This window comes from Mytilus edulis, chromosome 8 (assembly GCF_963676685.1).
Source record: "Mytilus edulis chromosome 8, xbMytEdul2.2, whole genome shotgun sequence".
Lineage (NCBI taxonomy): Eukaryota > Metazoa > Mollusca > Bivalvia > Mytilida > Mytilidae > Mytilus > Mytilus edulis.
Window position 1 is genome coordinate 44,976,307 of NC_092351.1, and position 26,368 is coordinate 45,002,674.

At 31.0% G+C, this 26,368-nt stretch overlaps 2 protein-coding genes across 3 annotated transcripts in view; one reads left to right on the forward strand and one right to left on the reverse strand.

The window, feature by feature from the left end:
* The window catches only part of LOC139485694 (apoptosis-inducing factor 1, mitochondrial-like), a 43,656-nt gene that overhangs the window by 9,917 nt on the left and 7,371 nt on the right, over window positions 1-26,368 (reverse strand). For both annotated transcript variants that reach the window (XR_011655366.1, XM_071270337.1), the window contains exons 4-15: window positions 25,312-25,430; window positions 24,926-25,008; window positions 22,951-23,041; window positions 22,530-22,614; window positions 21,197-21,273; window positions 15,235-15,343; window positions 6,147-6,200; window positions 5,044-5,106; window positions 4,007-4,095; window positions 3,199-3,339; window positions 2,384-2,526; window positions 225-375 (exon numbers count right to left, since the gene is read on the reverse strand). Coding sequence is in view for 1 of the 2 variants with exons in the window: in XM_071270337.1 (XP_071126438.1) it covers window positions 225-375; window positions 2,384-2,526; window positions 3,199-3,339; window positions 4,007-4,095; window positions 5,044-5,106; window positions 6,147-6,200; window positions 15,235-15,343; window positions 21,197-21,273; window positions 22,530-22,614; window positions 22,951-23,041; window positions 24,926-25,008; window positions 25,312-25,430 (1,205 nt within the window). In the remaining variant the exon portion in view is untranslated. The remainder of the gene's footprint in view (window positions 1-224; window positions 376-2,383; window positions 2,527-3,198; window positions 3,340-4,006; window positions 4,096-5,043; window positions 5,107-6,146; window positions 6,201-15,234; window positions 15,344-21,196; window positions 21,274-22,529; window positions 22,615-22,950; window positions 23,042-24,925; window positions 25,009-25,311; window positions 25,431-26,368) is intronic.
* LOC139487018 (homeobox protein ceh-30-like) lies at window positions 12,121-13,317 on the forward strand. The gene has a single exon (XM_071272038.1). It carries the CDS (start codon window positions 12,342-12,344, stop codon window positions 13,167-13,169), a length of 828 nt encoding a protein of 275 aa, XP_071128139.1. The 5' UTR covers window positions 12,121-12,341; the 3' UTR covers window positions 13,170-13,317.

Below are 26,368 nucleotides of genomic sequence, written 5' to 3' on the forward strand. Positions count from 1 at the left end.
AGATGCATTCTTTTCTTGAATATACTGGAATTGTCAATAGATCAACAATTTTGGACAATAATTTGAATAAAGCTTTCGTAAAAAAAAACTTTGTTGAACTTTCTGTTTCAATTCTAAATCTGCAGTGTATTAGTCAGTAACATCCACACACACATCCTGCTTCACCCATATCAATCTTCCACTAAGCCTTCTTTTACGCAATATAATATTTTATTATCATATACCTGAGATGAGTTATTTGAGTTTTTAATTCCATCTTGTTGTGAGGAATGTTCTTTCAATGACTTGTCTTTTAAAGGTGTAAATATACTGTGTGTTTCTAGACTTGAATCCACTTCTCCAATAGCCTGGTAACTTTCTGCACCAAGATCTGACCTATAATTATACATTTCACTTAACTATTTATAAGGTGCTGATGCATTTGGGTCATTTATAAAGATCTAAAATTTTTAAACTAATAAAGTTTCACAAAAATGTTTGAGCACTTTTATCATTCATTGAATAGTTCACTCAATATGCTACAGGCCAAGGCACAAAGAGGATATAAACTGTAATAAACAGCAAAATATGAACATTTTCTGAAATCTAATCTGTTAACAAGCCATTAAATTAGAAACTCAACTTAGTTTACCTGCTCTTACATCTTTATGAGATATGATTTGGTTTCAGGGTCGGATCCAGAGGGGGGGTTCCAGGGGTTGGAACCCCTCTTTTTTTTGGACGATCAATGCATTTGAATGGGGACATGTAGTTGGAACCCCCCTTTTTGTCCTGGGTTAGGAACCCCCTTTTTAAAATGGCTGGATCTGTCCCTTGGTTTCAATGATTGACTAAAGGTGAATTTTAAAGAAAAGTTCTTACCAACATTTGTTGCGTATAAACTCTATCTAAAAGGTAGAAACAGACCTAGTCAGTTTTGTTAACCTTGTTTAGGCCAATTAAAATTAATTGCTAGATTTTCATCCCCGCCCGCCCCTCTGACATCGTCCCGCCCCGATTTTTTTTATTTAAGAAAAATACGATTTCCGGATTTTATCATGTCCGTTACCGGGAACCATCGATAATTTCGTTTCATTCAACACTTCCTGTTTCAAATTTCGTTTTTGTATTTCTTCGTGGAGTAATCTAATAATGATATGATTGAGTTGACATATTCTGCTGCTCTATTATGACAACATCTACCGAGAATAGAGATTGATAACGAGAAGGGCATGAAATATTCGAGTAACGAGTAAAACGTCTTGTCATTTAACGCAAATTGCGGTAGTCACAAATGATATGATTGAGTCGACATATTCTGCTGCTCTATTATGACAACATCTACCGAGAATAGAGATTGATAACGAGAAGAGCATGAAATATTCTAGTAACGAGTAAAACGCCTTGTCATTTAACGCAAATTGCGGTAGTCACAAGTGAATCGAAAACCGTGTTTTTTCTTTATTTATACGATGACTTTGTGTCAGGAAATTTGGACTGTAAATGATATCCAAAGCGCAAGAATCGTAGAACAAATTGATACAAAAAACATGACTGGATTAAAGAAATTGACACAAGCACGAATTTGTTTGATTTATGACCGTATATTGAGAAAAAAAAAGTTGACAAACACGCATTTTAATTCCCTTGTATTTACCCATGGCTGTTGTTTTTGTTGACAAACAGCAAACACCCTCTGTAACTGTCCCAATACCCTCAATTTAGTCATTAAAAAACTACTTTTTGGTTAAGTTCATGTTTTACATCACATAATTGCTTTCCACACTGAGTTTACATTTTATTTTGTACTCATAATACTTGTGTTGCATACAATTGTACCAATACATTTTATTGATTTTATGTGGACTACAAACCATTGCTTAGAAAGCAAAATAAATTTGGTGTAGGTCTAGTTCAACTGAAGAGAGCATTTCTCTTCCCTTTGATGTATACTATAAATAGGTTTCTAAAGCGGCAATTACATGTATAACAGTGGTTGCCAATCAGGGATTTTTATTTAAGTTTAAAAAATAGTGTCAGATTCCTTATACAACATGTATATACATTATACAAGCTTGTTTTCCACTAGCATATACCCCGCGGTATGAAGAACTTGTGACAAGGGTTTCACATGAAATAAAATTTAAAAAATAAAATCCTCCCACCCGCCCCATGTTTTTCAAAAATTTGGATGAAAATCTACTAATTAATTTTAGTTGGCCTTATTTTAGCATATGATATAACAGCACAAAAAGTCCTTCCATCCCAATTTAAACATTGAACTGTAAATCATGATTACAGCCAAGAACTGAAAATTGAGGATCTGTGATTCTGAGTTAATAAAATTAATTCTATCTAATAATCCTCCAGACAATTTTAAATCTCTTAAATTTAACTAAATTACCAGAAATATGGTTTATGTTCATAAAGTTTCCTTGCTCCAGCCATATTTTGACCAGCCAGTTTCCCCATTGAGTCAGCAGTATTGTGGTGTTCAACTCGACATCGGCCATATTTGTAGTCATAGAAACTAGCCACATCACCAGCCTAAAAATAGAAATTATGATTTTTTTCACTATCAATAGATAACAGCATTGCAATTTTGAATATCTTATAACAAATCTATCTGCATATTTATAAATTTCAACACTTTCTCTAATTCTACCAAAAGTGACCAATGATTAAAATTTACAAAATGGAAATGTAAGGATATGGTCACAGATTGAATTTCATTGGTTTTTATAACTATGTTCAAGTTAAATAAAAAATCATTGATAAAGTAGTATAAGCTTTACTTTACTTTACATACATTAACATATAACAGGGTTGAGTTCAATATCGTAGAAGCTACGTAGCTGCTATCAATATCTATGTAACAACTAGTTTATAGCTACACTTTCAATAGTCAAAATATACGTAGTACTACGTAGCTGCTACGATATTGAACTCAACCCTGGTAACTTAAGTATTGCCTGCTTCTTTTTGTATTTTGTTAAAGTTTAAAAAATCCTAGACTCAAGCATATCCTGTATGAAGTGTAAAATTAATCTATGATTTTCTACATAAGAAATCCCTGTACCAATTCAAGAAGATATAAGTTTTTTTTCCATTTTTTTTATGTGTTAGAGAATTTGTATTGCCATTTGATTAAGGACATCGTTATTGTCCACTATACATATATAGCATTGATTGAACTCTCTCTTATATTTGTATACTTACAACCCAAATATTTGGTTTAGCCTCTAACTCAGCATTGGCCATTACTCCACCTCTCATAGGGTCTATATCTAATTCAGATGTTTTAGCTATGTCATCATTTGGTTGTAAACCTACTGTAACTACCACATCATCAACTTTTATCTGTCAAATAGAATAAAATCTCATACATAACATATTTTAGACAATACATGCTGTTGTCAGCATTTTATTGATGAAACCATTCTTTCAATAATTATCTCATTTCTCAAGGTCAATGGTGGGAGTTTTTAACGAACATGGCTGGCTATATAGCACTCACATAATCAGTATTTCAAGGTCAACCAGTATGGATGAGCCTATTTTTTATTCATTGTTTAACATTTGTCTACTTATATTGTTTGCCCATGAAGTCTGGTAAAATTGAAGAGCTTGCAAGCAATATCCGTTTCCAAGTTTTGCCTAAGACAACAAAAAATTGTAAAAAACAAATACACTTGACCTTGACGTCATTTTTAACAATAAAGGAATCAGCAGAATGATTGTTAAACTACATGCATACATGGCGTCAATAATTGATACATGTTTCTTTATACTGTAAACCAACTAATTTTCACAAGGGAAATATTTTCGTAAATATATAGTTGCAAATATGTAAAACTTGGATTTTTCTTTTTCTTACTGCATAAAATAAATTTGAAAATCGCAAAATTAAATCGCTGTGAAGTGACAAAATGCGTAAAAAAGTATCCGTGAAAATTGTATTGGTGTACAGTAATCATACAAAATGAATTTTAAATGTTAACAGGAGTGAAGAGTATACAGGACTTACCTGGCTGCCATCACTCAGTGTTAAAACAACTTGTTTATCTTTGTATTTGGCTTCCTTCACTGATTTCTCAGATACAATATCCACACCCTCTGTAAACATTAGTAACATTTTAATATTTCAGTCTAATTGTATGTGTATGCCACCATGTAAACATGCAAAACAACCTGAATGTTTGTCATATTTGTATTTCGTGAACTGTTCTATTATAAATTAAGCTGTTGGTTTCTTAATTGACTTGTTTCATATTTTAATGGCAGGGTCTTTTATAGCCGACCATACGGTTTAGGTTTTTTTATTGCTAAAGCCATAAGGTTGCCTATAATTGCTTACATCTACATTGTACTTCATTCAAACTTTGATGGATAGTTGTCTATTGGCAATCATACCACATCTCCTTATTTTTATATAAACCTTCTTCAATAGCAGTTGAGATCATCACTGGGTAGGGTTTGTGTTGCTCAGTTTTTAGTTTTTTAAGTATTGTTCTTGGTGTTCATTATTTTGTTGTTTTTCTTTTTTGTTGTTAGCGTGTCTTTGATATGAATTTCAATTTGACAAACAGATAAAAAAAATGCACATGGCTTTATAAATTTGTGACTAGAATGAGATTTTATTTCTGTGAATCATCACATGATCTAGGAATAAGAAACTCCTTTTCTTCCGTTGGTGGACACTTTCAAACCCAATAGTAATGAAAATGAAATGTTTCAAAAAATAAATTCTTGATTCCAGTCCTTTTATTTGTAGGTAATGTTTAATGATATTTTACTTTTCAATATTCATGATTTTGGAGCTTACACACACAAAACTGAAAAAAAGTGCATTATGGGTAACAATTCTCCCTCTGTTTGCTCATGGGTTGGTGATAACATTTCTCCACTTCCCATACCTTTCTTGATGATAAACTTTTAAAATGCTGTTTTAACTATGCACAACAACAGTCTAACATTTAAATATCTTGAGAAGAGAAATATTGTTACCTGATCACAACAGAAGAATCTAAATGAGTCTCAGGAAATATATAAGCACATAGTTACCTTCTTTGATTTTCTCTGTTGTATACTTGCTGAGATAGTCTGGTAATACTTTGCTCATCACACCTATAATAAGTTTTGGTAAAAATGTTATCTTAAATTATAAAAAGCCATTTTATTACATTTATAAATTTTGGAGTATGGTATGGCCTCCATTATCACTGAACTAGTACACATTTTTGTTTAGGGGCAAGCTGAAGCACGCATTTGGGTGTGGGATTTTCTCGCTGTGATGAAAAATAAGAACACTTCTGAATACTTCATTTTTATTCACTTTCAAATAAAAAATTTGCAATTCATAACAGGATTAAACACATTTTTACTAGAATAATACAATGTGTAAACCTGGTTACAATCTGGATAAAATTCTGAAGGAATTTTGCTCTAAGCACAGTAAATAAAACAATATCAAAATAAGGAGATGTGATATGATTGCCAATGAGACAATCATCCATCAGAGTTCAAATGGTGTGGAAGAAAGCAAAATAAAGTCCTCATAGAGCATGTAACAATACACAAAACCCTTACTGAGAAGACAGCTATAAAAGGTCACAACTTGACAAAATTTGACAACATTCATTTTTTTGCATAAATAAGGCCGTTAGTTTTCTCGTTTGAATTGTTTTACATTGTCTTATCAGGGCCTTTCATAGCTCACTATGCGGTATGGGCTTTGCTCATTGTTGAAGGCCGTACGGTGACCTGTAATTGTTAATATCTGTGTCATTTTGGTCTTTTGTGGATAGTTGTCTCATAGGCAATCATACCACATCTTCTTTTTTATAACATCTGCAACAATTCAGACCAAAAAACTAACAGCCTAATCGTCACTTTACCAATAAAGTATACTGTACTGTACATAAACATATCTTCAGTGTGAGGCAAGGCTTTGTGTTGAAGTCCATACTTTGACCTATAATGGTTTACTTTTACAAATTGTGACTTGGATGGAGAGTTGTCTCTTGGCACTCATACCACATCTTCTTATATTATTTTCATAATAAAGATAATAAGAACTATTTCCTGTTGTTCATCTTTTTCAGAAATTCATGTGTCATTATCTAAAAAATCCTTAAAACAAGAAAAGCATTCACAAAAATACATACCTTTCTCAGGAAATATCTGGTATACTTTTAAATTTGTAAGTCCTCTGTTGTGACCTGAAAGAAAAAATGCACTTTTTAAAACTTCTCAAGCACTCTTGGATAGTCCGTCGGAAGGGGACGACAAATGGCTGACCCGTGTTCAGAGAGAGCCATATCTCTTGCACGTTAAAGACACCCTTGTAGATTTCGAAAAAGAGTAGGCTAATGCCGCTACAAGGCAGCACTCGCACTTATTAAAGGGATTAATATTAGTTGCAAAACTTGTTTCCCAATCCACTATAAATAAATATGTTTAAACTAAACTCTTAGTTTTTGAAATTCTTTTATTGGTGAATAATAAGAAACATAAGAATGATAGGTCAAGTAAATGATGTTGCAAGCTCTTTTATTATTGTTTCAATAATTTAACCATATATATGCCACATAAAATCTTTCTTTTTTTGGGAAGAGGGAGTGTTGTCTATTTTGTGTGTTTGATTTGTTTACTATTTATTCTATGTCTTTGATAATAAAATACTGAAGTTCTGCTCTATTGTCAACATGGTCCTCTGAAATTTAAAACTCTCCACAAAAATTTAAGCCATACGGTTTTTAACGATAATCTTACTTAGGTAGATAACTTTAATATACTTCATGATGATATATTCATGTTTTGAATCATAAACCAATAATTATTTATAGTACAAGAAACAGGGCCTTATTAAGAAAGATCAGACAGAAATTATAATCTCTGCAATAAGTCGGCTTCATAAAAACAATTGTAGTGAAAGAAAATTGTCCTCACATTGAAATTATCTTTTCCGCCTTATATTATAAAAAAAATTTCACATCAAAGAGATCATCTTTTTTCAAAAGACTGAAAATTGATAAGGGTCTTCAACAGACGACAGTTATCTGTTAACTATGTTTCTCTTTCTAATTATCATTAATTCCAAGAATATTTGCTTTATTTCTATATGTATCTTTAAATCTGTACAATTTATATGTCTATTTATTCCTCTGTATCTCTGTATTATTGTTTTTTTTCAAAAAATCTACATTTCAAGATAATATTTTATTTATCTATATTACATATATGTGGCAGATTTTGGCTAAAGAGTAAATGTTTTAAATTTTCTGCTTTCAAAAACAGGATTTATGTTTAACCTATAGAAGGCAATATCAAAGATTCTATTCTTATATCTCAAAAACTAAAATCTTTTCTACTTTTATTTTATTTTTTTAGAAAAAAAATGCTGCAAGTGACTTTTTCTTTATATTTAGTTTAATATCATTATAAATCATTGTTTTAATGTGTTGTAATATGCATACTCAAACACATTAGATTTCTATATTTAAATGTGTGTGTTAATTTAATTAAAAGGTTATAAAATTAGCACAGTTTGATCAAAAGATATCAACACTCAATTTTAATATTTAATCCCAATGTAAAATTATGACTCTTAATAAGTGTGAACTTATCAAGTTTTTGAAGACTAATATTGAAAATTAATAAATAAAGTTGTGACTTTTCTAATGACATCAACACTTACTAAAATTACCACATATGGTTTAAACAGACATGTTTCTGTGACAGAAATGCAGAAATGAAAAACATCAATTTAACTTTTTTTATATTATTTTATTATCTTTTTTTTTTTATTTCAAGCATTTTTAGTGAGAAACTTTAAAGATTAGGAAGCCTAGGTGCTGATCATCTCTATATCATACAAAGATAATTGATGATTTGTGATTTTATATACATACAATATGTTATTTGAACGTTGAATAAATGCAATTCAATATTGAATGAATTTTTATAAGAACAGTATAATTGTAAAACAATGAACCAAGATTATTGCATATGTTCCGAGACCACAATTATTTCGTAGTGCATTTCTTTAAGAACATAAATGAAAATCAAAAAAATCCCACCTGCGCTTTCTCAGTGAAATATTTACAGTGTGTTATACTACTTTTGGGACAAATTATATCAAAATTATAGAAAACTTCATCGCCTCTAACTCAAAATATGGACAATTTTATGTTCAGGGCGTCTTGAAATCTTTTGACAGCTTCCGAAGTGCTAATTTTTAACCTTTTTCAGCTGGACCAAATCACTACTTTCCTTTAAAATTCTGGACCCAAATTTTTTTACAGTGTAATTTCACCCCCCTACTTGCAATTTGAGGCATAAAACAAGGAGAAATAAATTTGGAAGGGGTATTTATAAATTTGGAAGGGGTATAAAAATAAATAGCAGGTAACCCACTGTCAACACTAGGGACTATATTCGTGAACAATGAAAATCAAGGGACGACAATTGTGGTCTCGGACCATATAACCAGGGAGATAGCTTCTAGTTAAAAGTGTACAGAATATGTAGAATGTAAATTAAATAATAAAATGCTTTGTCCTAATATATGGTAACCAATGTTTTGATATAAAAGAAATGTATTTAATTATTTTATATGTCATACTCTATGCAAATGTTTTGAGGGTAATAATCATATTTGTCTTATCTTTACATTTCAATATTAGGCATTTTGGAAAAATAAGACCATTATAATTTTAATGCAAAACTGGTTAAAAATAAGCATAGCGTATGACATTTATTATATTAAAAAGACTGAAGTACATTTATTTTTTTTCATTATTATCTAGCGAAAATTCTGATATTAGTGATGTCTAGTTTTATACAAGTATCTTTATTAATCAGTCCACCAATACGGGTCACTTATGCATGGTCCCTAAAAATATGGGCACAGGATGTTTGCGCTTTTTTACCTGTAAAACGATAGGACATTTGCGCTTTTAATTTTGATTCATCTGTTTTAAATTGACCAGACATTTGCGCTTTTTACCTATAGTCGACTACCTGTAATCTTAATGAGAAGTAAATCATTACGTAAATAAATTTAACTTATATTTGTCATTAGTTAGTTCACATTTACACAGTGAACATGGAGTTTAAAGTTATAGTGATTAGTAAAGGAAAAACAATGTATATGCCTTGATGGATTGCAGGGGCGGATCCAGCCATTTTAAAAAGGGGGGGTTCCTAACCCAGGACAAAGGGGGGGGGGGGGTCCAACTTTAGGTCCCCATTCAAATGCATTGATCGGCAAAAAAAAGGGGGGGTTCCAACTCTCGGAACCCCCCCTCTGGATCCGCGCCTGGATTTTTATATCGTTTCGACCAAACCCTAAAAATTGGAGACCTTTCATGGAGATGTACCGTTGAAAAGGAGAAACTCGATCATTTATTTGAGATGTGGGCTAAGTACCAATCAGGACAGATAACAAGAGCAAAATTTGTTCACTCGTTGGGCTTCAAATATCAAGCTAAAACTGACCTGTAATTGTGATGACAGTACTTGATTTTATTTCTTAAGAATGTTTACTTTTAGCTGTACATAAACTTTTAAACATATATATCAACAATGTGCTATGACATGAAGGTGCTATGATTTTTAAACTTTTAACCATAAAGAATGACTTTAACTCTGCCAGGTCAAACCTGCCGGTCCCAAGCCCGGATAAAAGAGGAGGGAAGTTATAGATATATATTAAAAAAAAGCGCAAATGTCCTATGTAAAAAGCGCAAATGTCCATTTTTAAAAAGCGCAAATGTCCTATGTTTTGAAGCGGAAGTGTCCACAAAAAAAGGCGCAAATGTCCTATGAAAAAGCGCAAACGTCCCGTGCCAAAAAATATGGCTTCATAGAAAAAACCTTGATTGCACACAATGAAATAATTACAGTTAAATCCATAAAATGAAACACAGATTGTCTGGATCTATAGTAAATATAGATAAAGAAAAAACAAATGCTCCATTCACACTATCATTTTCTATGTTCTGAAAAACATAAAGCCAATTAAAGGGACATAATAATAATGTGACGACCAAAGAGTTAAATGTGTCACAGCTATTTCTCACTTATGATACCTTAGTTTTTGGTAATCTAATAGGGAGTTGGAATATGAAAATAAAAAGATGCAGTTTAATTGGAAATGTGAATACATGTAAAAAAAAATACACAAAAAAACTGTAAATTTCCAAAATTAATTTATCAAAATAAACTATATCTTGCAGGAAAAAAAAACTCTGCCAAAAATGAAACTGCTGCTGTTTACGATTTCAGCCTTAGGTGGTACTTGATTAAGTGTTAATGTCATCAAAAGAAAACACAGCATATTTATTATATTTCATATTACTCTTCAAAAACTTGTAAACTTCACACATGAATTGAGTATCAGAAATTTTGATTGCAATTATATATTAGCTAATTGTAATTAAATTAACACACAAATATTCATAATTAAATTATAACAATTTTATTACATATTCCACAATGATTTATAATGATACTCATTTTAGATATCTTATAATTTATATGCTTTAGTTTTTAATACAATACAGTGGGGATTTTTTTTTTTAGGTAAATTATATCTAAAAAGACAATCAGATTTTTCTCAAGATAAATACATGAATTAAGATAATATTCTTCTTGATTTTTTTTGGCCTGATAGTCGAAAAGGTTTTATGTGTTTGACATGTGTTCAATTATAGAGTAGACAAATATGAAGCAGGCTGTACTTACCCTATAACTTCTCTTTACAAATATTCTTGTTACAGCTTATTTCTTGTACATTGTTATTCATGTTATTATGACATTTAATATTGATTGTTCATTATTGTTTATACATTAAAACCAGGATAGGAAGAACACATCCACCTATTGCTTGTTTTTTTGTTAGACAAAATTAAATCTAAAGATCACAAAAACATGAAATAATCATATGAGTGTCGTTGGGTTGTTGTCTTAAAATCATATACCCCACTTTTCATTTTTTTTTTCATTTAAAGTTCAATCTATATTCTCCAATGAGTACAAAAATGTTGTTTACAAAATTAATTTGTCAAAATAAAATCTTGCAAAATAAAACAAAATACTTCAAAAATTAAACCTGTTTAAAATTTTAGCCTTGGGTTGTACTTGACCAAGTGTTGATGTCATTAAAAGATAAACATAATTTATCTATTACAATTTATAATACTCTTCAAAAACTTGTGAAATTCGCACATGTATCAAGTATCATAAAATTTAATTGCAATTACTTGAATATAAGCATAAACTAATTAAGCTTACACATAAATCAAAAAGATGAAAGTATTCACAATTAATGTATAACAATTTTTGTCCCACATTCAACAATGATTTATTTAAATATCAAACATAGATAAAAATTGTTAGAAAATAAAAAAAAATAAAAAAAACATCAGGAAAAGATAGAAAGCTTCACCAATTACATTCCTTGCAAAGTCTTTTCAAACAATGAAATCTACCCGAGAATGACTTTTATAATTTTTGCCTACGAGGTTGCTGTCTAATTGAAGTATAACCCAATCATTTACTTCTTTCAAATAAATTGACCGCCAAAATATATTATCAATAAATTTAAAGAAACTTGTTCATCAGGGACAACCTATTTCTTTAACAAACTTCTGACTACACTTGAGAATAAAAAAAATACTGTTTAAAAAAAATATTCTATAAAACTGTATTTTAAAATAATAAATACAAATTTAATCATTTCAAATATTTTTATTAAACAACTTCCAATTAATAACATTTTAAAGGTGTCATTTCTGCAGAAAAGTGTTCTTTCAAAAAATTGAACACTAATAAAAAAAACTTATGAAAAACCGATAAATTTAGACAGATTGCTGTTCAAGCTTGGGTGTCAGAATAATCACAGAAGGTGATAGCTTGTGTTGATAATAACTAATGTTTTAAAACAGTTCCTTGTCTCATTACCTGACAGTTTGATTAACTCTTCATAAAACACAGGTAATTATCAGGTTACTAATCTACCTGAGTAATTAATGTTTTGTACAGGTGTTCTATGATCTACCTAGTTAATTAGTTTATTTTGTAAAGGTGTTTGTTTAATAAATATGGCTTGGTTGAATGAAAGTTGCTCAATGCTGATTAGTGATGTAAACAATTACTTATTTTATGTTGTTCATTAATGAATTAATTAGCATCAAAGAATAGGCACAATATGGGGTTGTTGTGATAAGAAAAGCTGTGAAAACTGATTAGTGTTATTGGGAGATCTGGTATATAAACTGTCTGTGTCACTGTCAACTCATACTCAAATTGTCTATCTTAGAGAAAAGTTCTATCATTTCACACATTGAGAATTTATCATGGATCTTAGCAGCACATATCAGAAACCAGCAAAAATGTCATTTTCTATTGAGAATCTGGCAAAGAGCAGCCGAAGTGAGAAGTCAGAGCATACTCAACCAGCTGTCATAAACTTCAATGACAGCATGTTTACGCCGGTCAAGCTTCAGTCAGAGGTATCACCAATGACCAGCACACCATTGTCACTACCACTTGCTTTACAAAACAGTGACTTGAAGTTGAAGCGAAAGCGAAATCACTCATTCGACTCAGAGAACAGCAGCCTTAACTCAACAGATTCTAAATCAAGAGACTGCATCTCACCGAATTCCACAACTGATGATTCAGACAGCAACACATCAGAATCCAGAAAGAGGGCCAGAGTTGCCTTTACTAATAACCAAGTCAATGAGTTGGAGAAACGTTACAAAAGCAGCAAGTATCTACCTATTGAAGAACGTGCAGGTATAGCTCAAAGATTAAACCTCAGCGAACAACAGATCAAGACTTGGTTCCAAAATCGTAGGATGAAAGAAAAACGTCAACAAAAAGATGGCAAGACAAGCTACTTTCCAAGTGGTGGTGTGGAAGCGTCACAACTTGCAGCCATGGGAATACCTTGTCCGCCTCCACACAACGTTAGTGGAACACAATCCACACAGATGCCAGGATATTTCAGTCATCAACAGTACCCAGCATCCCCTGCTTCACAACAAGTGTTTGATCCACGATTTGTGCCGTCATATATGTATGGATATACACCCATGTCATCAGTGATGTTTTCAGGATATTCACAAAACATTTATAATGGACTTTCACCAAAGATAGTGCAGCAGCATCGAGTGTGAGTGTACATTACTGACATTTTAAACAAATATTGTGCTATATTTAAACGACACTGAATGATTATGATATGAACTGTACTATTATGAATGATTATTATTGTTAATGATTTTGTTATGCTTGTTATAGTGCCAAATATGTTGACTTGTAAGAAATAAAATATAAATAACCTTAAATTGTCTCTTTTATTCTTATGTGATAATCTGAACAGAAATGAAAGCTTGTAATTCTTAAAATCAATTTGAAAATATTTAAGAAATTAAATATCAAAATTGCTTTAAAGAATAACAGAGCATAAGAATGACTTAGAATTGAATTAAGCAGAACAAAAAATAAGGAAACACAACTTAAACAAAAAAAACTTTATTCACTCATTACAAAAAAAAAACAGGAACCATGATTATCTCCCTTGTAAAGAGCCCAATTTGGATCATGAATGTAAGATTTTGAACTTATTTGGAATATCATGTGTTTGCAACAAAATCAGCATTTATCTTGTCTTTTTTGAAGTGTTTCACAATGGTTCATGGTGACATTTCACTATATATTGTTAACTTCTTATCTCTTATTTGACTGTTCAGTCTCCTTTGCAATAAAATGTGTGTATGCTACTAGTATTATCACACCTATACCATGTATATGATAGTGTGGATTATCTTATTTAACACAGAGATATTTAACAAAATTAACAATAAGACCACCATTGACAGAATAATATAAAACAAGGATATAAAGTATGATTGCCAATGAGACAACTCTCCACTAAAGACCAAATGAAGTAGATGTTAGTAACTATATGTCACCATACGACCTTCAACAATGAATCAAAACTTTTATGACATTAAAAGCTATAAAGGACCTTGACATGAAAATATGTAACAAATCAAAATGAGAAAAACAAAGGCTTGTATTAAGTATAAAACAACAAACTCCAAAAAATGACATAGAGCAACAAATGATAATCACAGTAAGTGGAGGGAGTTACATAATTGCACGTGACCAATCCTTCATCTATAAAGCCTGTTTCACTCTTAATTTCTTTGATGGCAAAACTAAAAGGAGTTGAAGGGATACAGAACATACTTGTAACAATATTACAAGGGCTACAAGAGACATATCATACCATAACTCTCACCAAGAGAGGAAAAATTCTATATCACTTCATTAAACATATAATAGATCAAAGTCCATGGAACTTGTAAATCAGAATAATCACTTCTTTAAATGCAGGCATGAGGTCTCTTGTGAAGAGCTGTCTCATTGGCGATCACATATTTTTTAAAGATGGAGAATTATCTTTTTCTTATTTAAGAAAGATGGCTTTTAACAAATTTTTATTATCACTTGTTTGTGACTTTCTGTTCATATTCATACATTTAGGAGATAACTGTATTGTATTTTAAGCTCTGACGGCATCAATTGGGGATTTGATGGTCGCAAATTAAGTTTACTGGCGACCCGTTAGCGGAGACAGTAAACAGGTATTTGCGACCATCAAATCCCAAATTGATGCCGTCGGAGCTTAAAATACAATATTGTTATCTCCATTCTAATGAAACTGACAGAAAACAATGTTAAAAGTATGCCGTCTGCGCTTGCGCGTACGTCCCATAGCATCAATTGTCAATTGATGCCATGTAAGAAAGTGACGTTATCCAATCAAAATGAACGTTACAAACGTTGTTTCATTAGAATATTCAGTATAATGTGTATATTATTAAGTCATTGTTCAATGATGTAAATTACACAGATCGACCTCAGGTAATACATTCATAAAAAGCCCCCTACATGGGTATAAGATGGGAACAGCTCATAAAAATCTTGACATTGCTGATCTGCTGACTTACAATATATCAATATTTTATTTCAGGAGTTTTGAAAGCCTATGCAGAACTTCATAATAGAATAAGAATTTACATTTCTTCCAAATCATGATAATATAGTCAAACAGGCATGCTTGTACCAATGTAACTTGTTTTTTTTTTGAGAAATAAAGATACATATATTTCATATGAAAGAATGTCAAACAAAAAATCAAATTCATGAACATACAATCTGATTAAAATTTACCTCTATGTGCTAAACCACAGGCTAATTCACTTCCTAGGAAACCTCCACCAATGATAGCTATTGACTTTCTTGTATGAGCAATGGTGTGTAATCTGACAAAATCATTAATCTAAAAATAAGAGAAGAGTTAGACGAACATGACATCATAAATTCAATTACAATATTTATAAAAAGAATTGTGTAAGGGGTCAGGATATTCTGTTGATACATATTAACTTTAATGCCAAGCAGGGAATAAACAGTAAGTCCAGTGCTGAGGGAACATGATCATACTCTTGTATTTCAAAAGAATATTACAGCAAGTGCGTACCTGCCAACTTTTTAAAATCTCTGTGGGGGATTTTAAGTGCAAGAAGACCTACAGCTTCTCTTATATTGTTGTCAGAGTTTTTAATCTACTTCTGTATTGTTTGAATTGAGTATGTATGTGCTTAAATCCCATTTTAACTCATTTGAATGCCTGTGCTTAGGTGTTCACTTTACATGATAAAGAATTTTAAAAATCAGATCAACTCCTATCATAGGGAATATCCCCCATATATTGTGATAGTTGTCAGCGGCGTTTTGCATTTGCGCCGATCTGCATTTCATTTGCGCCGATTTTTTACAGGTAAATTACAGGTGAATAGATATAAGAAGATGTGGTATGAGTGCAAATGAGAGAACATCAGAGTCATGTTATTTTTCATTTATCATTTTAGACCTCGTCCATTAGCCATTTGTACAAATGTTATGAATTGTCAATCATAACATATAACTGTTGTCCCCTGCTCACTACGGGGAGATGGAAGAAGGCCTACATGATACACCTCCAGACTTTTTCCTTGACAGTACCCGTAGTTCTTTAACCTCTGTCTTTCTGACATCTGCCACATGTTTATGCTCGATCAGTGTTTTGACAATAGAATCCTTGTTGACCCTGGCTTTACACAATTGATGGTACATTTATAAGATGTGTACAGTTGTTTTGTTTCAGGACACTAACCTTCCGATATGTATGGCCCTCGATGATTAAAGAATTGACTCCTCGGCTCGTTTCAGTGTGTAATATGTCCATCATGTTATAACGAAGTTTCAGAACAATATGAATGAAAATTAACTTAAAGGGAAACTTCGCAAAAAAATCAAAAATTGATATTATGTTTATTCTGTATAAAAATGCTTAAATTCATAGATATTAAAGTTTTATTCTGCTAGATAAGAGATCACCATCGATTTTAAATTTAGAGTATCAATTCTCTGCGATCAGCCATTTTGTCACCTTCTCCGATTTGTAGTCGCGATATGTCTAAGGACCAAAACTACAGTAACCCGATGTAGTCGTAATTGCGTGTCGATATCTCGTCAATCGTACGGTTGTTTTATCCGACTAGTTAACTAGTTAACTAACTTGATACGGAATTTTTTTATTTTTTTTTTTAAATAACCATGATCTGTTATTTTAGACTTATAATATAGGAATTTAATAGTGAAAAAGTCAAAATTTCAAATCATAAATAAGTCTTCCGTGAAACTTGAATTGTTTTCGGAAATCTAATTAGTTCATAATTCTTTTATGTAATAAACTTTATTCAAATAAATTAGATCTTCGCTCCACTGATCACCCGCATGGCTAAAGGTATTACTCCCAAAGATATTGTAGGGGGTGTGAGGTGACACGTCCGGGTATTCAAGCGATTTCCTGTCGAGTTTGCAAATTCATGCATCGTTTCACTTCTTAGTGTATTGATAAGTGTACACGGCCGATAACTTATAACTTTCCATTTTGAACTATTAGGTGTATAATATACATCTCTATCTTGCGTGTCCGAAAGTGATATTACTAAACTCATACGCTTGTTTATGAATAACATTTCTGGTGAAAAGAAAATTATTTATAAAAATATAAATAATACCAAAAAAAAAAAAAACAGATTTGATGAAATAAAAATCTTTATCGCTAATTTGTGCATATTTCCTTTGATCTTTTTTTGTGATAATTTTTCATATCATGCTACTCGCTTGAGATGGAAAATTATTGCTAGAAACTAAGCAGGCACGTGGCGTTGCTAACGAAATTGACATGAAATTGACAACATCGTCATAGGTAAAATAGCGATAAACAGATTATCATTGGTCATCTCAACTCGATTGCCTTTCTCGTTGAGATGATCAACGATAATCTATAAATATACGTATTTTTTCCAAGGGTAAATTTGGTAAAATGTAATATATACTCGTTGTCAATGGTGAAGGCCAGACATATTGATTTGAAAAAATGTACGCACTTGTCGACCATTCGTATATACGCCTGGGTTATAAGTTACGGACCTATAGCGCAAATTAAAACATATAGACGTATACATAGAACATAAGAAAGAAACATACATTTTGCGTAAATTGGGTTAAAGTTTTGTAAAATGACAAGTCCACGTATGCCAACAGTATGTTATAATCAAATGACGATAGACTATAGTATACCAAAAGATGTAATATATATGCAACTGGAAGTACACGTATACCGAGGGATGTGAATATTTTCCAGGAAAACTATAGAGTATCAAAGTTTCAAATCAATTTCGGGATTTATTTTCTCTCTTGATATTCAATGACAGCAATTTAAAGAATAAACTGCTTGTCCGTTTTAGTGGTATACTTGCCAGTTGAAACAGACCTATAATTACATTAAAAAATAGGGAAAGATGACATTTAATTCGTTCATTTTTTTTTAATACATCGTTGGTCAAATAGCTAAAGTATTATATATAGTTACGGTGTGAGACAAAGAGTATTTTAAGAAGGACATTCCCGATTATGTATAAATTTTGTTGATGTTTTTCACACTTGAAAAGCATATCTGTTCGTAATTTGTTGATTCCATTCCAATTAGATCCTTTAATTTCCTGTCAATTTTTTAAAACTCCTTTTTTCAAATATCTGAAGTATTCATGTGTTGTGAGATTTAAAATATTTTGATGAGCAGTTTAATTCCTAAATAGGTAATTAAAGATCACTTTGGATGGACTAAATTATATAATTGCAATTGTTAATGATCTGTTTGAAATATTTAAGGCTGCCGTTCCTAATTTGAAATAGTACAATTTTTAGTTCATAAACTCGTGTTTAGAAGGCTATTTTTATTTATAAATTCTTCAATTAAAATAATTCAGTATTTTATCATTACTAAAGTAATCAAAAGTCATAATTCATTAAAAGTGATCTTATGCAAAATATAAAAATATACAACAGCTATCCAGTTATTGTGCGATCTTATTATTCCCGTTAATTAATTTTAATTATTTTTTTTTACATTCATGTGTCTGAAACTTTGTCTGACTCCCGTTTACAATTGATACGAAATGTTGTTCACACCTGAAATGCCAGTGAACCGTGACGCCTAGATTTCACTGAATGAGGATCAAAAGATTAGAATTACATAATGCTAATCTTTTAATTACCTTGAGTTAAACTACGCATTCCACATTCTTTAGGTGTCACAAAACAATACACATTTTATTGTTTCCACCGTACAAGCAAGTGAAAATGATTGCTGGAATGAAGCAAAAAGGTCAGAATACAAACATGTATTTTTAATACACTATCGATCATGTCAGTTTCGTATGTTTGTTTAAAGTATTGTTAGAAAAAAAATCATAAAAATGTTCTTTTGTATGATTTACTTTTATTATTAAAATTCGTTTTAAAAAATCCACACGATCTTATTTTAAAAGTTGCATGGCTATCACTTATTTTTCGTTGGTTAATAGCTACACCAAAAGTCGTCGATGCGCTTTAAATCGCGTTATTAGATGGTTAACAAACAAGACTTAAATGAGATATTTTCACTCCCGGCATGCATCAAAGACTTAAACTACGTCACATAAGTCAGGAAGTTTCAAAAAATAAAATTAATAATTCCCAATTTTCTTCTTTATTAGATTTCATATCAAAATAAAACTTGGTGAATATGTTTTTTAAGGTATTATGAACATAATAAGATGAAAAGTGAAAAATCGCGAATTATCCCTTTAAACATAAATGAACAACAATTATAACCAGATTTTATCAATGGTATAGTACAGTACATGTACCTGTAAATCTAATAAGAAGCAAATATAAAATCGGCGCAAATGAAAAAATTAAATCGGCGCAAATGAAAGAATGAAAATTTTCAAAATCGGAGCAAACGTCATACGCCCGTTGTCAGGTCTGCAAGTGTTCATCAAGTATCCATAGAATTGGAAATTTTAATTCTAAATGAATGAAGCAATTCAAACAATCTTTCAGCTAATCTGATTTTAAAAATGCAAGTTACAAATTTTAAAAGGGGGTACATAGTCCTACAGGGAGATAACTCTGTAAAAATTAGCTGAATGTTTTTTAATCACATTCTATTGATAAGGAAATATTAAGTTCTCAATGATTATAATTTGTCTTTGTCAAACTGCTATAGATAAGATAAAATAAACTTATTTTATTATAGTGTCACATATTGATTGACATAATAAAGTACACAATATACATATCATCACATAAAACATTCAATCAATACCCAGCCATAAAATTGACTTATGAGACACTTTTAAAACTCTATATTTACACAAAATTCTTAAAAAAATCTGTATTTACACTAAGTTACAAACTAGTTATCTGTTAAGTAAAAAATAGATAAAAATCTAGACGATTAAAAATACTGAATAAAAATTAAGATAAAATAAAATAATGTTACTATATCTATCACAGTTAATAATATTTCAATCCATTAAATAAAAAAACTTCAGTATAAAGTTTTAACTTAAAATTAAAACAAAAATCAAGTTAACCTTAATCATGTTTTATCACTAGTCGAAAGTGAAAAGTTTAAGACGTAAAAAGAATTTATGCAGATTCTTACAAAAATATTGCTGTATTTCTTCGCAGTTCATGATATTAACAAATTGATCATTTAAACTCATACTGTTAAAATTTTCAATATATTTAACGCATTCAAGTAAAAAGTCATATCTCAAATCTGAATATAATGGATATGTCATTAGAAAATGTTTTTCTGTTTCTTTTTCATCTAGTTCACAGGATCTTCAATATATATCCAATGGAATTCTTGATAAGAGTGTGGTTCTAGTTTTTTGAAACTTTTATATTATGTTTATGAGAATAAAACGAGCCAAATTAATTTTAGTCAAGGTGTTTGGTACCACTATTAATGTTCTATGTGTATGTGCCACTAATTCAACTTACTTTGATCAAGTGCATATAGTGACCATTTGGAACACATAAAGGAGTAGGTCCGGTAAGGGCTGATTTTGGCCTCAAATTTCAGGTTCATCTAACGAAAGATTTTGGACACTTTTTAAACACTTGAGTGTCTATTTCAATTGATTCGATAAGTTTATGTGAAAGATTTTAACTGATTTAGTCATTAAAAATGCTCCGATTGAAGCTTAAATATGAAAAATCTATCAAATATGCCAAAAAACGTCACTTTTCAGATGGTTTTTGTCAAAAATTAAAGTGGCCGCATCAGTGTTCATCCTCAACCTTTACATATGTTATGTATTATCATCAAATACAACTTACATTTCAATATTATGAATGAACACGAATGCAGCCACTTTCATTCAAGACCGAAACCGTCTAAAATTTAATTAAAATGCTAAAATTGTGAAGATTTCAGTAATTTAGCATGACTTAATGATGCTAGTACCAGATATATGTGCATATTATTGTCAAAAACAGCCCATATTTATGTAGCAGAAGCATTCTACTTTCCAGTACATAGCTGAAAGAATACATTTTCACAATTTTGTGAAACTGCTATATTTTGGGGCTAAAAAGGGGTCTTACTGAACCTACTCCTTTGTTTCAGTTGCAGATTTTTCTATTTTTCATTGGCATAGAATAAATACAGGTTTCTTTCTGACAATTGAGGACCAAATTTATAATCGTAAACAAAACAAATTCCTTGATGTTTTAAAATACATACATTTCTGAACAAATGAACTCTTGATTGCACTGCTTTACTGGCATTTTCAAACACAGGAAGATTTTTTGGTCTACCACCTAAAATACAAAAAAAGTAAAACTGTGATCTACTGCTCACTGATGATACCCCTGCCGCAAGTGGATAAATTTAAAGTGTAATAATATGCAAGTGTTTGGTAAACAGGAAGTTGTTGAGGGATGAATCTGAAAACACATCACATGGTAAAGCTGACTTGTATAATCCCGGAAAACAAGTTTCAGAAATCCTTGTATTGTAGTTCCTGAGAAAAGTGTGACAAAAATTTTCAACTTGGCTATCATGTGTAAAATTATACAAGTGATCGGTAAATACGAAACTGTTGAGCGAAGACTCTGAAAACTCAATACACAGTATAGCTGACATATATAAACCTTGAAACCAAATTTCAGAAATCCTTGTATTGTAGTTCCTGAGAAAAATGCCAAGAAAATATTCATGTGACGGACCGACTGACAGACTGATGGACGGACTGACAGATGGCTGGACAGACAGAGGTAAAACAGTATACCCCCATTTTTAAAAATATATGCAGAATGCTTTTACAGGAAGAATATGATGTTTCAGAATCACATATGCATTTTGGGTAATATTTTCAAAAGTGTACACAAAAATTGTATGGTTGGTAAATCCAATGAAACCTTCTTATTTTCTTTCGGGTACAAACAATGAAATTACTTACAGTCTTTTAGATAATGAAATCGCAAGTTGACTCTGTGGTTTAACTACTTGAAACCTTTTTTATTTTGTTTGCACATTAAAATGATTTTGTTTTTAAATGAGAACCTGTTTTAGAACCAGTATGCAAAGGTGTACTACATATTACTAAAAACAAGAATGTGTCCATAGTACAGGGATGCCCCACTCACACTATCATTTTCTGTGTTTAGTGGACCGTGAAATTGGGGTAAAAACTCTAGTTTGGCATTTAAATTAGAAAGATCATATCACAGGGAACATGTATACTAAGTTTCAAGTTGATTGGACTTCAACTTCATCAAAAACTACCTTGACCAAAAACTTAAAGCGGGACGAACGGACCGAAGGACGAACGAACAGACCAGAAAACATAATGCCCCTCTACTATCGTAAAAAAGTAGTTGACATGACAGTTTCTTTGATAAACCATAGTTAAAAATACCAAAGCTTTTCCAGGGATAGATTTAATTGGATGCTAAAAGGTCACTGAACTTATCCCCTGTATGGGATGTCTTCAGATCTTGCACATGCTACAAACAAATCTACGCAAAACTACACAAAGTGAAAAATCTTATTGTGCGATTCTACCAACACTTACCTGTAGCTATGAGACATTTATCATACTTTATTTCACTGCCATTGTCTAAGAATGCTATTCTGTCTTCTGTATTCAATTTGATGACCTAAAAATAGAAATAAATTTTAGTTAAATACAATATTTAAATCATTTTTTATAAACTCAAATAAACAACCATAAAATGAAAAAAATAATTCAGAAAATAAGAATAATCTCTAAAACTAAAATTTAAAAATGAAAAGTATAGATTATCAGGTTTTTTACACATTGATATCATGTAATATCAGCAGCGAGCCACTATGTGAACCTTTTTGGCGAGCCAGCGTAGCTTCACATCGTGTCAAGTGATGTCCTTTGCTTGTCTCAAAGCCATGATACAAATTATAAAGGGACTAGAGAGGGTGACATAAGCATAGGGAAGGACAATAAAATAAAATATCACCTTTCTATTTTGCAGAACAGCTACTCCACCATATTTTGTTGATGGAAGATCTTCTGGTATACCATAAAAATCGTTTGGATCATAAAATATTCTACAATAAAAAAATATGTTATTCATAATGAACCTACAATGATTCACAACTTTTTAAATAACTAACATGGCAATTCAAAATGATTCAGGGGTAAAAAAGCAGGTTGAGCGGTAAACCATCAACACATTTTAATTGAATGACATGTAACAAATTAAATCTTTATTGATATAAGAAAATTTAATTAAACTGGGAAAATTGAGTGGAAAGATGTATTATATATGAAATTTATCCTACTGTCAATAGTGGGACCTTTTATAGCTTTATACATGTATTTGGTTTGGGTTTTGTTTATTATTGAAGGTATCTGGTGTCCTCTTGTGGTTAACATCTTTGTTGTTTAGATTTCATGAATAGTTGTCTCATTGGCAATCATACCACAGCTCTATCTTTTATAATAGAAATTTCTCATAAGCAATTTGTGTAGGAAGCTTCTGTCCAAGTTTGATCATGTTGATAAAAATCCAGGATAGTTTATGAATCTAATAAATGTTTTAAAACTTTAACTGCAGACTGTATGTAATGTCAACAAAAATGTGACCATAGTACATGGATGGCCCACTCACACCATCATTTTTTATGTTCAGTGGACAGTGAAATTGAGGACAAAACTCTAATTTAGCATTCATACAAAAAAGCTCATATTATATGGTACATATGTACCGGTACTAAGTTTCTAGTTGATTGGTTTTCAACTTCATCAAAAACACCCTTGACCAAAAATTTTAACCTGGAACTGGACAGATGGACAAACAAACCAAAAAAATTTGAAAGGGTTCTGCGGAACCCAGTGTCTCGCCTACTCTTGCTGTTAATCGCAGGCTATAAAAAAAAAAAGGGGAAAAAAATCAATAAAATATTCCTCTTGATACTATCTTTTGATTGTAGGAAGCTTCTGTCCAAGTTTGATCATGTTGATAAAATTCCAGGATAGTTCATGAATCTAATAAATGTTTTAAAACTTATCTGCAGACTGTATGTAATGTCAACAAAGTCCATTTATATTTAAAAGTAAAATACAGATACACAGGAACAAAATTTTAACAAAATTTCCTTCTAGATACAAGCTTATGATCATAAACAAGCTTCTGTGTTTGGTACAAATAGTATATATATATATATATAAGAAAGTTATTAAAATATAAATTTTATAAACTTTAACCATAGAGTGTTGTTTTTTGGTAGAAAATATAAGTCCATTTAAAAGTAAAATACGTAAAAAATGAATTATTTACAAAATTTACTTCTGGATTCTATCTTATGATCATAAAACAAGCTTCTGTCCATGTTTGGTAAGAATCCAAAATAGTATTAGAAAGTTATTAAAATTTTATAAACTTTAACCACATAGTGAAAGTGTTGTTTTCTGGGAAAATCTAAGTCCATTTAAAAGTAAAATATGGAAAAAATGAATTAATTATTTTACAAAATGTACTTCTGGATTCTATCTTATGATCATAAAACAAGCTTCTGTCCAAGTCCGGTACAAGCCTAGGATAGGTTAAGAAAGTTATTTTAAAAATCTTAAAAACTTTAACCACAGAGTGAATGTTGTGTTTTCTGGCAGAAAAACTAAGTTCATTTATAAGTAAAATACAGAAAAAATGGAATTTTATTTTACAAAATTTACTTCTGAATATTATCTTATGATCATAAACAAGCCTCTGTCCAAGTCTGGTAGAAATCCAGTATAGTTTAAGAAAGTTATTAAAATTTCAAAAACTTTAACCACTTTAACGACACCGACGGAATGTATGCCGACGACGACACCGACAGAATGTAGGATCGCTATGTCTCGCTTTTCTGACTAAAGTTGAAGGCTCAAAAAAACATAATGCTCCTGGGTTGAGCAGAAAATTTAAACAGCCAAATTTGTTAGGTACTGACCCTGTTTGTTCCCCATACCATAATTCTTTGGACAATGGAGGTCTGCTGTACGGGTTATTATCTTCATCTCCTACAATCAACACCTGTAAATAAATAGATGATCACTCTTTAACTCATTGATTATCTTTGGTTTTTGAAAACAAATGGGTGTCTTTTTTAGTACAATTTAATTGATTAGAGGTTAATATAACCACTACATAGAATCATTTATTTTCATGGGGAACCAATTTTCAAAGATAACCTGCATCTCTGTAGATATTTAATTTAGTGGTTTTGTATGCCTTCAATCCTGTTGAAAATACATCACTCATTGCACATTTAATTTTGTGGTTCACTTGTATTCGTTAAATTCAACGAAAAAAAATAGAATCAACAGTATCTGGTACCTGAGCTTTATGGTCTCTGAGTCTGATTGCTCTCATTGCACTGTGTGATGCAGTTCCAGCTCCAATCAACAGGTAAGGTACATAGGAAGGTATAACTTGATCATTCGGTGGGGTAGGTTCTGTAATATAGATAATGCATTTAAGATATTCTATAAATAATAGGATATATATTAAAAAAAAACAAGCTTTTAAAAGCTGAATGCCACTTTAATGAATTCAGGACACTTTTGAAAACATAGGTGTTAAACAAGTGACTTGCAAAAGAGAAGTTGTAGTAAAAGTTCTTGAACTTGAAATTGATGTATACATTGCTGACATTACTGTTTGGTAGTGAAATATATAGTTGCCTAATCACAAGTTCGAAGAGATATTCGTTCAATTTTTTCCTCCTTGTTTTTATGTATTCCTTTTGTTGTTGTTGTTGTTAGTCAGAGCTTTTATAACTTGGGTTGTGGCATGGGATTTTCTCATTGTTGAATGTCATATGATTAATTATAGTTGCTATGTAATTTAGTCTCTGGTGGAAAGTTGTTTCATTTGCAGTCATACCGCATCTTTAATATGTTTACTTTTACTACTTTTTATTTGTCATTGTAAATTGTCCTATAAACTTTAAAAAATATATCCTTTTGAGGTCTTCTATTTGCCAAGGCAGAGACTATGTTACACCTCAAATCAAATATATTTTATTGTCAATTAAAGATGCCCATTACAGGCAGAATAATCACAAGTTAAATTTGGTACAAATGATAACAAAATGATTACAATTATTTGAATACAATTAAATCAATGATTACAATCAAGAGAAAAGAAAGACACACTAATGTATATTTATAAAACAATGTATCATGTTTCAGCTTTGACAAATACAGGGATCCTAAAAAATATAGGAAACTGAATTTAAATATTCTGGTTTTTCCCCTGGTGCTTTTATGATCATACAATAAGAAGCTAAAATTACAAATATCTTAATTATGCCACTGTCTTTTTGACAGTAAAATATATAAATTTACTTAGTTTCTAATAGTTGTTTTCGAGCAACATTTAAATTATTAAT

Bases quoted from the DNA above. Each gene is read 5' to 3' on its own strand.
- LOC139487018 (XM_071272038.1), top strand. From the start codon at position 12,342: ATGGATCTTAGCAGCACATATCAGAAACCAGCAAAAATGTCATTTTCT.